At 30.4% G+C, this 12775-nt stretch overlaps 1 protein-coding gene across 1 annotated transcript in view; it reads right to left on the bottom strand.

Annotated features, from left to right (window-relative positions):
- The window catches only part of LOC124531871 (sodium-dependent dopamine transporter-like), a 58479-nt gene extending 46173 nt beyond the window's left edge, over positions 1–12306 (bottom strand). Inside the window, exon 1 of the mRNA XM_047106434.1 lies at positions 12259–12306. Within this exon, the coding sequence (XP_046962390.1) occupies positions 12259–12291 (33 nt within the window). The 5' untranslated portion in view covers positions 12292–12306. The remainder of the gene's footprint in view (positions 1–12258) is intronic.
- Positions 12307–12775: the final 469 nt, after the last annotated feature.

Raw genomic sequence — 12775 nt, 5'->3', positions numbered from 1 at the left:
AAATCTTATGTTCTAGACTATATCTTTCACTTCATTTGCAGGACTAGGCGATGTCTAGACCAGTTTTTATAATGCAATATCTAAAGCAATTTTGTATCGTCGAGTAATCATAGGACTCGATACTATCCACCATTTTTGCGTATGTTATGTTAAGATATACATGTGTCAGTTAATGTTATAGTACTATATATAATATTATAACATAGCATATAGTAGTGTTAATTTATAATTTCAATCTGAAATGAACAGTTAGTTCATTAATGTTAGTGACTTTTAAGTGTTTGGAAAATACGTTAATGAATTAAACTCTGTATTTACAACATATTTATCTTTATGACAAGTCCAAAAAAATTTAAACTAAAACAACTAAGAATGATGAAAAAATACTTCCATTAAAAATATAATTCATCGTAAGCCGCATTTATCCCGCGAGATGAGGACATCTAGACATCGCAAAGTCCTCGGCAAAAATTTAATCCTGGATAAAGAGTATCGTCCCCTGGTAGCCAGTGTCCCGGTTTTATTCCCCGGATAAAATACACGAGTGGCCACGTGGGTATTTTGCCCGGGATTCGTTAAGAAATATTCTCTTAACATGCTAGGTTATTTTTAGCTTGCAAGGACTTTTTAGATTATCTTGTAACTTGTATCTCCTGAGAATAACTTAAAAGAAAATATGTTTTTATAAAAATTTTCATAATAGTCCCTTTTATTAAACACTAGATGTCGAACGCGGCTTCGCTCACGTTTTGGGGGCTCGTTTGTCATATGTTAGGTGTAAAACGTGAAGTTCAAGTTTGCTTCACACCAAACTTCATAAAATTCGGGTCATTGGTTTGGTCGTGAAACAGACAGATAGAGTTACTTTCAAATTAACATTATTAATGTATATTGTGCGGTTACATAATAAAAGTAACGGTAGCTTGAATACAGTAATAATTTTAATCTGGGTAGTTTCTCACCACATATTCTACCACTAAACAGCAGGAGTCTTTATTTCCGTTTAAACGGTGAGTGTACCTATATGAAAAGTATTTCTTCTGCCTTTGCATTACACATACGGATAGGGATGCGGGCTCAATTATGTATATTTTACAATAAAGACAATCATGAATGGACGCATTAATTAACCTCGTCTAAAGCTTGATTGTTCGAGTTAGTGTAAGGAAAAATATGTAGCGTTAACTTCATTAGTGTGAGTCGCGTGTACATAACGGGTCCATTGAAAGTAGATTATGTAGTTACCCATACTGTTTATAATAATATTAACCATAATATTAATATTGTGTAGAGGGTTTGTTTATTAGTTATATTAGTTCGAGCGCTTCTCTAACTTAGCGTAACTATAACAGATGTACTAAAATTTCGTTACGTAAACAGAATTATCTTAAGGCAATTACAAGGAAAGCATTACATATTTGTACAAATTTATCAGATAATAATAATTTTCCTTCTCGCTTATTCAGTGCCAAGGTGACAAATACTTGTCTTAGAACAAAATATTAACTCATGATGCATTCAAACCAGCGTAAACATTATAAAAACTTCATAAAGTTTTTGGTATAAAGATTATTTATCTTCAAAAGCTCTAGAGTGTGTATATGATTTTTTTAAAAGATTAGTTGATGGACAAACTATGGGACACTCTGTTGGTAATTGGTGACATTTTCCATTGACACTGGTGTCCTATGTAATTTAATCACTCCTTAAAGTGCCAATGCGCTACAAACCTTGGTATCTAACAAGTTAGGTCTCTTAAGCCTTTAGTTACACTGGCTCAATCACCATTCTAAAAGGAACACAATAACATTAAGTTTTGCTCTTTGGCTACCGCCAATACCTAGTATATAGGCTACCGACTCTACGAGGTTCTACATATTTATATTCTGGATCTACATAGGTAGATGTATGTATAAACATACTTGTGCAACTAAGCCCTACAGCCCTACAACCAAGTAAATAATTTTCTAATAAGTCAATACAATCAGAAAACCTCATACAAAAACTGTGTGAAACTTTTATTCATCATCATAGGTTAGGCCATGTCGGCTTACCACTGAGTTAAAGTGAGTAGGAAAATATCTATAAGCTTATTTATGATAAGGGTTTACAAATATAAAATTCATTCGTTTTAATTGTCTTAAAATAATTCTGTTCATGTAACGAAATTTAAGTAGATACGTGATTTATGAAGTATTAGAATTATATTTGTATCAAACATAATTTAAAGGCCAAGCATGTCGCTATGAAAATGAAAAAATTCAGCCTGTAATATCTCATGACCATGCAATTGCTTCCACGTTTCATAAGGAGCGTACTTGAATTTAAACTTATTCAGATAAGCTGCTCCATTGATAAATAATACATGGTGGTACCATAACAAAGTTTTCTCAGTCATTTTCTTTATAATTTTAAACACGAGACGAATGAATTGCTAATCAATATTCACTCGAGTTTGAACCCACGTTTTTTGAGCTAAATCCCATCTGTTCTCTTCATTGAGCCACCTGGGAATTTGTTCGGTTAAATGTTATATCAGTACAAACAAAACAGAATATATTGTTTAAATTTGTTTAATCCTAATGAGATATTTATCTAACAATCAAACTTTCCAATACCTGTCCGTAAATTCAACAAACTTCGATTCGAGAAACGTAATTTGATCCCAACATGTTCAGATTTCTGGGCAAACAAATTTCACCCCATACGATTTTAATCGCAACTCAAAGGGCTGAAGTTTTTGAACGCGGGAGTAATTAAAACTTTCGTCTTTTACATGTAAATATTTAATATCAGTTTGATGGAGGGTTATTCCACAGAACTATATTTGCATCGGTGTTCATTAATATCTATAGATTACTTAGTTATAATAGTTTTAATTATCAATCGTTTAAGCCTCCTTTATAGATATTTAAAAGTTTTAAATGTTATTAAGTTATAAAGTATTCATCTTAGACTTTATTTTAATTAAAATGTATCTTTTACGAGATTTTTTGAGTTATTTTTAAATCAAATTCATCAATCAAAGTGTGCGAAAGTTATTAATAAGCTTTTGTAATGAAACTCTTTTATTATAACAATTAAATTTTTTCTCTTAACTACATTACGTTTTAATGTTTCGGCTGTACAATATAAAGTAAATAAAAATCAAACCTAATATTTCTATTTTTTCATAATGTAATTGAGTCATAATCGTAGTACAAACTCGGTTGATCGGTGAACAAACACTGAAGGTACGACAAAATTTGATTAACAATTTACTAAAACTTACAAGAAAACAAACATTATTTATGTAATTATGATGATATCTATAAACGTCCAATGCTCCGTAACGTAACGTTTTATGTTAACTTTCAATTATTGTTCGGTCGGTCATCAAAACTAAGTTGAAGCTAAATTAAGAATACGCACGTTTGCATACGAAGCCAGAGGGAAGTATTTATAATAAATCAACTATACGGAAACGATATAATAATTCCGTAGAAGTAAATTCAAAGTTATTCTCATAGAAAAAGCTAACTTAACATTTATTATAGCGATAAATTCAAGGAACATTATTTACACAAAGCTTGGTGGACGTTAAAGACCATTTTCTAAAGACGGTGAACTGAGTTACAATGAATTTATTCCTCAGTCGGATCATAAATGCCTCGGTTAGTTCCAAAACAACTGTTGCAGTATTAACTACTAACTAAACTTTTTAATAATTTAAAAAATAACTTCTTTTGAATTCTGCATATTATTTTATTTCTTATCGATTTTCTTCTTGATATTTAAGATATGATATAATTATATACATGAAATTATATATAAAATACAAATCCACTTTTTGTAAAGTAAATATTTTAGACTTCATTGAAAGGATTCCGTTTTTTGCTACAGAACCCTATATACTACTCTTAGCTCTCACTTTTTTCACCTAAGATTTTCTGTAAGAGATTGCTTGTAGCAATAAGAAGCCGTCTTTTCACGTTCTGTATTTTTTCACGTTTTATTTTATTCTATTTTCATTTGTTTGTAGCGTGCAAGAAAAACTTTCTATAAAGCTATTTATTTAACACAATATTTATTACTGCTGTTGCTGTTGATTAAAATGTTACACTAATGAGTTTTTCATTTGGTACTTCTTATTTTTATTCCAGTTAATTACTTTCGGCGTTTAAAAGCACTTTGAAGATATCTACAGGTGATTCAATGAATTCTGAAATACGAATGTGTCAAACAGCAGTAGTAGGGGAGAGTTGGTTATATCGTACCAATTTTTACTTTCTCTTAAATATTTGGACTATGTCAAGACTTACAATAATTAATGAATATACCATATAAAGTTTCATATTTTACCTTGCTGATACAGAGAAATCAGTTCCATACGTTTACTCTAACATCCTTAAAAATGCTTTTTTATAAAGGACTACCATCGGTACAATTTAGCCAACTCGTCGTTTTAATCGTACCACCGAGTTTTTAAATCGTACCATAGATGTTTAAGTCGTACCACTCAATTAAAGACAGTAAAATTTTCAACTAAATTATTTATTTTAAATTTTTTGGTAATATTGCAACATTATTAACTACCTCTTAGGTAAAAGGAACATTATTTTTAAATCTTAGGTGATAAATTAATGTTATTAACATATCTTATAAGCTTTCTTATCACAATAATGATTGGATTGTATTGAGATCAATCAACATTTAACAAAACTAGAAAAGTATTACTATATTAATAACGTAAAGTAGAAATAATTGTGCATAGTTCTTATTGGAAACAATCATCGCAAATATCTGGATTGGAAGTACAAGTTTCATGTAACCACCGCTGACAGCGAACGCATTGAATCCAATCAACCTTTGGACCTTTTTTATCGTAGTAGGAACGATTGCACTTTCCACATACATTTTCAAGATCTTCATCGCTTTCATCATCGTCATCTAATTCCATAACAAGTGTTTCTTCTGAGTTATCGCTACTAGTGATAGAAGGGGATCGTTTTCTCTTGAAACTTTTGCATTTACCCTTGGATATAGCTGTTATCTTATTTTCTTTTTTTGCTGCTTTATATTTCTTTGGTTTACAAACCTTTTCTTTTTTTACTTTATCTTTCTTCTGCTTTATCTTGTCTTCTAGTTGATTTTTATATGGGCTTGATGTAATTTCAATAGCTTTTTGTATAGTGTTCTTCTTTTTCATTGTATTTTTTGGTAGTGGTGATAAAACTTTTATTGTTTTTTTAATATCAGCAGGCGTGGTTTTTAGTTGAATATCTTTAACTTTAGACGTGGATGGCTGTGAATTTAAAAGCTCCTTATCTTGTTTTTTCTTTTCGTTATTGCCCTTTTCTTGATTGCATTTTTCTTTGTCATCATTACCTTCTACCTCTTTTCTTTTCTTAATGTTATCTTCTTTTTCGAATTCCGTTAAATTTTGCAAAATTGATACGCTTTCGTTGCTTGAATTGGCTGTTTCAGCGGTAAGCAAATTGTCAGCAGCCTCAAACATATGCTCCGGAAAAATATGTCTGTTTGTAGGCCAAATTCCACTAGCTCTGAATCCATTCACAATATTGCCAATCACTGCTGCTCTTTCGTAAGCTTCTCCAAATAATTGTGCAACTTGGTACTGTGTTACTTGTCGCCCAGGATTGGTTCTCAGCCATTTTTCTGTGCTTTGGATGTAATATGTACTCAGTGGTTTGAAAAATGATACGTCAAGAGGCTGAATTCGATTTGTGGTGTGACCTGGTAGTTGTAACAGTATTATGCCATTATCTCTAGCTAAACACAGAGCTTCAAAATTTTTTGAATGAGTCGTATGTCCATCCAAAAGCAGCAGAACTTTGTTTTCAAGTGTGGGCTTCACTATTTTAATAAAGTGCTTTAACCATTCAACAAAAAGCGCAGAGTTAATGTAACCGCTTTCAGAAACAGTAACAACGCTTCCTAACGGAGCACCATTTGCTAGTTCCGGGTTTTGTCTCATCCTTTTAAATATTAGCATTGGAGGGATAAATTGGCCAGATCCACTAGCGCAGCATACGGCCGTGGTATTGACACCTCGTTCTCCACTAGTAGCAGCGCCAATTTGCTTCTTTCCCTTTAACCCTACAATTTTTTGAGCTTTCTTTTGAACGGTTGAAAATCCACTTTCGTCTACATTGAAGATATTGGTAGGTTCTATACCATTTTCATCTATAATCTTCTCTAACAAATCAAAAAAGTGAAAAACATTTTCTTTATTGAATCCTTTAATTCTGTTCAGAGATGTGTTTTCAGGTTGACGAACACTTAGTTGTGGGTGCCTTTTCATAAATTTATAGAACCATGCTTTGCCAGCCATGCGTTTTTCTTTATTAAAATTATTCTGAATATTATGGATTTCAGCTATTTCAAATGCAAGACGTCGAATATCGTTTATTGTGAGACCAAACATGTGTGTTTCGAGATGAAGAATATGCTCAGCCAACTTATTTTCAGTTTCGACATCGAAGATAACCGGTCTCCCTTTTTGGATTTTTCTATCAATAGCAATCTTATTCTTCTTTTTTACATGCCGTAGAATTGTAGGTTTTGGTAAAGAATAAGTCTTTGAAATTTGGTTGAAACTTGATTCTTTGTTTTCGTAAGCTGCAATAGCCCTTTCTAGGTCCTCCTTATTCCAATTGTAATATTTAATTTTAGCTTTAGTGTCGGTCATCTATAACAACATAAATAAAGCCCGTTAAATATATGCGTTTTGACTAGTCGGCTAAATCGTACCAGTACAATTTACCCAACTACCAAGTGGTACGATTTAACGAACAAGGTAATTTAAAAAATAATATCAAAATTCCGGCATAACCTCAAACCTGAGCCACGCAATGAAAATCATAAATAATCTAGTTTATATTTGTAGTAGAAAAGAGAAAACTGAGTATCTGTATCTTACCTTGTTTACGAGTTATACACTTACGAATTTGCGACAAAATTTGCAGTAACATTGACAAAAAAAAATATTTTTTCACTCACGCGCACGCTAGTCAATTCACATCAATTGCAACTGGCGGGCGGCGGGGGGTTGCGCAGGGCTATGATTTGGTGTTGCCAATGTTGAAAAAAATACTGATTTAGTTGGAAATTTGGAAGTGGTACGATTTAAATGGCAGTACGATATAACCAACTCTCCCCTATATCAGAAAAATATTCAGACTGCGGATTTGCTATTCATTATGCTTTTAAAACAATTTTATGTAATTTAGGATGTATTAATTGAATTGTGTATGAATCTATAGACTTCATTTTGAACTGGTGATAGTTTTAAATGTATTTTGTCTTGTACAGAGACAATTATTTGCTTAATCGAATTGATAGATAACATTGGAAATGACATGTATTTTTAAAGGACTATTTTTAATAAATAAATAGAATTAAGTATTTTTAATAACTCTAAACTGAAGCACGGGGAGATTTGGAACTTACGCACGCTACTCAAAAGAGAGTTGGAATATGTGATAGAATTTAACAAATGTATGTAGTTCTTGGATTAGATTCCACGTCTATTCAAAAGATTCCTTGATAATTTAAGAAAATGTTCAATTAATGTCAATCATTTCTTATATATTTTGAAGTACACAAGTTGAGTTTTTATTTTAAATTTATTAAATTAATTAAATGTCTGCCTTAAGAGTTAGTTCCTAAATTTTTTCGTCGTATATTTTATATATTATGTTTAAAAATACTTAATTTCGTGTTCGGATAAAGTTTTTTTTATAAAATTCCAGTATTTATAATCCCCGTGTTACCGTTCTGAATTACTATCAAATGCTTTTGGATCTTTACTGACCAAAAGAATCACGCCAGTGAACGCCGATGTTTGTAGGGGTGCGTAATTTTCGTTTTCAGTCAATTTGTGTAAATTTCAATTTAGTAAATAACTTCTCTCTTATCTGCATAATAAAATAGATCAATTAAAATCAAACAAAAGGTATGTTCTAAATCTAAGGAAAACACGAACAATCAAAAGGCTCTGAATGCTCACAAAATCCACTTTGAATATTCAGTATTGCGGTATTTTTAAGAGTTCTTGGCTCTCCCAGAAACGATTATCCTCTCGTCAACTGCGAATTTTGCAAAATGGCGGAGCACTCCCGTTCTATTTACGCGCCACTCAATGAGTATTTACTGTAATTTCAAACTCTTTACTTGATACCTTATTGAGTCGGAGCGCTTGTTGATGCTTAATTTTAATAAAGGGTTTCACGAAATGTAAAACGACACTACATGTTATTGTAACAATTTAACCCGTGCAAAGATTTAGCTTTTGTGTCAAATATAAGATTCCTGTTTATTTATAAATATAGATCGTAGGTTAGATTAGCCTTCTTCAGGCAGAGGACATCAATAAGAATCTAGTATATCTATTTGTTTTATTAAAATATTTCCTTAAATGGTTTTACAATTGATTTTTGTGCAATGTGTCAACCTGTTAAATAGTTTTAAAATACTATAATTTAAATATGCTATTAAATGGTAAGTGGTCATCACTTGTAGACAATGGAGCCGTTAAAAGGTTTAACCAAACCTTCCATTGCCAATACGCTACGAACTTTGAGACCTGAGAGAGTTAATATTGCCTTTGTTACTCTAGTTCATTCACACTTCAAGCAAAGATACTAAATATTGCTGCTTGCCAGTAAAATAGTTATAATTTGATTGATGTGATATATAAAAAGATTATCATAACTGTACAGTATTCGACTGTAAATAAACATTATAGTTTGTTTAAATTGAAAACTCTTTTTATATGATTGGTATGGATAAATGATAAAAAATAAAATGGAAGCTAGATTGATGTATCACAAGATATTTGTATGAAAAAAGACGTAATTCATTAGATATATAATATTCTACAAAAGGCTGTTAAATTAATTATTTGCAAAGTTTACTTAAATTAATTAAAAACTGTTGTTGTTTGTATGTTAATTAAATGGGAATCAAAAATATAATTTTGTTCATTTCGTAATGTGTTGTGTTTTGAGGAATTTTCAAATCCTTCATGAACAGTACTTTTCCTCTTTATATTTTTATAATATTAATAATTTTTGAAATTAAATGTCTTAATATTATTTTATTAAGATAGGCAAAAAATAGAAAATAAAAATACATTTTATAATATTTCAATATTCAATAGAGAATTTATAAATAAATATTTTAAAAATATATCTCAAAGTCAAAGTCAGATTAGAACCACCCACATAACATAGACTCTTTTATATACAATTACGTAGTCTTAGCCTGCAAAAGAAAATTTTGCTTCGTTAAAGAAGTCAAATCACTTCTTTAAATTATGATCCAATTGGAAATAAATTCTTGCGTTGACATGTATAAAAACTGAGCGGCAACTAAAAATTTGCATTGCTTAGGTAATGTTTATCCTACAATGCAGTAACATATTTTTTTCTCGCTGAAAAAACGCGTTATGCGATTTCCCCGCGTGGTGGAAGTGGGGGGGAGGTATGTGGTAATCCCCGATGGCTTGGACGCCGAGTGCGCCCAAGTACAACGGAATACCCACAAAAAACCAGCGGTACCCTCTCCGTCTTTTCGGTGGGCGCCACGGGATCGCTTTCGCATGCTACCGTGACGATGTAATACCTAGTATACCAGTAAATCAATATATTATATAATTTGTTCTTTGTTAACCTTTACCTGGTACTGTGTATCCAATATGATTCATGCTTATTGTTTCGGTTTCGTTATGTGTACACAGTGTACAGGGAACTAATTCAATTAAATATTTTTATAATCTGAAACCGAAGGCTAAGAAATTGTGTGACTTATTATTATTAATAAAAATGTGTACAATTTATTTTTAAAAAATATTTTATAATAAAAATTAAAAATAATCCTATTTTTATTATTAACTACAATTGTAGACATAAAAATTAAATCGATTTAAAAAAAATGATTCAGTTATTTATAGAAAAGTGAAAAATATTTATATATATTTAAGCACAAATTTTACTAAATTTAAATGAAAACAAAACTAATATGGAAGCTGAGAATCTTCTTTCTTTAAAGCTACCAAAGACTACTAATATTAGAAGCTACTTTATTAGTTATTCATTCAGTTTCATATAACTCAAATTAATAAAAGCGTTTAAATGTATAGGGAGGTACAACAAGCTACGACTCATTCACGGACCGTTTTGGAGATATGCCAGATGTTCCGGATGTTGCAGGACCGTGTAGACAATTCAATGATTATTATTATTATATTTATGAGGGCTTTGAAGATTCAAGATATTTCATAGTGTAATATTGGACGAAAAGTTTTAACTTGATTCGAATTTTAAAATGTTAAAACGAACTGAAAGTTTTTCTATTACTATAAATTCCATTCAAAAGTTTGTTAATTTATAAAATATCGTTATTTTATTGTACCAACAAGATGTTCAAAGTAACTTTATAAATATACAATAATTTACTGTACATAAAAATACAAATAAACAATGTATTATATACGAAAATCACTCTCAAAACTCGAAGCAACTTCTTGTATAAGCGTAATGTACATCAGCTTAGTAGTTCCTTCAGTTAAGTAAACAAAACTAGCATCTTCTCATACATTGAAAATTAATTAAAATTAATTGACGTGATATTCGCTTTTTACATTATGGCTTAGAAGAGATTAATTTGTTTCATTTATTAATAACGTAGGAAACAAAGAGAACAAATATATATATATATATATATATATACATCAATAATAATATTTCACACGTTAGTACGAAGTCTTCAAAAATATATCAAGGAGTGAAAATAGAAAAATGTAGGTAGTTATATAAAATTATATGTATATATATGCATGGTAGAATAAGTATTGTTATATAGATCTAGTAACAAAATCCATCTTCCAGATTTGGCTCAGTCAAAATGCCAACCAATTTTTATAGTCAAACTTGTTATTTTATTTATTAAATTAAAAATAAAAAGAAAATTCTTAAATATATTATGAATCTTTATGTATTACATAATAAGATATATATTAGCACCACTGCAAAATAGACAATACAAAACTTTCTGGCGTCATTCCCACAGACCATTGAGATCGGTATGCGGTACTGCATCACATGAATTGTTTTAAAATCTCTCGCCACATCGATGTACATACTTCTTATTGATTACAATTACAATCACTTTTTTTACATTTTACGTATAAATATATATATTTATATTCGTTTACATTATTACAATCTAAGTTATTTCCCTACTAGTAGTAACCCGCGGCTTCGCTCGCCTTTTAGGGCATTAGTTATCATGAGTTAGGCAAAAAAAAAATAGCCTATGTCCTTTCTTGCAGTTCAAGTTTGTGTCATACCAAATTTCATCAAATTCGCATTTATAATATTAATATACATAGATTTCGTTTTGTAGATAAAAAATAAGTAATTATTATATTTATATCCATAAATCTTTATGGTATGGTAATGGTATGGTAAGTTATGGAACATATAAGACAATTCTGTCGACAAATGGCGAAACTGACTCACTTGAAAAACACTGAAATATTACAATTGATAAACGAAAATGTTACGTCAATTTCCATCAAAGAAAAACAGAGCGAGTCAGCATTGTAAGTACATAAAAGGTCCATAGTAATGTACTCGTACTTACGTGATTTATTATTTAGAAAACCTTTATGCCTTTATTCATATATCACTGATAAATTACACTGTTAACACTCTATGGGATGACAATTATCTTTCTCATATAAAACTAAACTAGGGAAATATCCCTAATATAGTTTGGTCGGCAGTAATCTGGCTCTTTGCCAAATAATATTCAACTTTGAGGACAAACTTCCCTTAGACAGTTTTATGATCAGTCTTCCAAAATAAATCTGCGGTTGGATATTGCAAATATTCATTGAATATTTTTAGAATACGAACAATAAGAACATTTGCATACTAAATAGTTTAAAGAATACTTTGTCGTTGATGAGAAAATGTTGATTATTAAAATTGTTTTTTTTTTTCGTACATTTAGCACAAAATGTTCTGCCAATTCACGTATAAACTATATTTATTTGGTATATAATTATTCAATCAATAGCTTTCAGTTGTTTAATACAATAGGAGGGATTGTTTGCATTGTCTATTGAAACTACAATAATTAGGTTTAATGTTACATAGTAGATGGCGCTCGCTATTACTGTCATAATATTAATCTGACATGTATTATGTGAAAATAGGTTAATTGGTTAAAATAAATAATGTTACTAACCTTTTTGATTTCGATCGATATCCAAAGATCCATTAATTTCTCACGGTCTGTTTTAACGCCATCATACAATATATACTACTGAGGTTGCCTCTAACGTTCCACTTATTCGTAGTTAGTTTCATTGTTAGAAGCCTTTAGAATGCATTGGTTTCTATTAATAGAAATATCGATCATCTATTACAATGCAGTGCAGTCTATTCGATATCACTCTGAAACGAAATTCTTCAATTATTAATTAGAACTGTATCGGAGGAAACATGTAATTTTAAACGCTATTTGATTCTACTTACAGCTTAGGATATTGTATTTTATTGAAATTCTACATATTCAAAATCCAATGGTTGCTTAAATAAACAAAAATAAATCGAATCAAATATCGATTGGATTTAATTATATATTATGACTTAATAGACGTGAAATAAAAATTCCTATTCTCACCAATCGATCGAAGTTGTAAAGCATACAAATGTTTACTACGGTTTCCAATCGCTATCGGGCGTCGGACATCGACTGCTGA

Source organism: Vanessa cardui, chromosome 8, assembly GCF_905220365.1.
Source record: "Vanessa cardui chromosome 8, ilVanCard2.1, whole genome shotgun sequence".
In the NCBI taxonomy this organism is placed as follows: domain Eukaryota; kingdom Metazoa; phylum Arthropoda; class Insecta; order Lepidoptera; family Nymphalidae; genus Vanessa; species Vanessa cardui.
The sequence above is the reverse complement of the archived record's forward strand: the minus strand, read 5'-3'. Positions and strand labels throughout refer to the sequence as shown.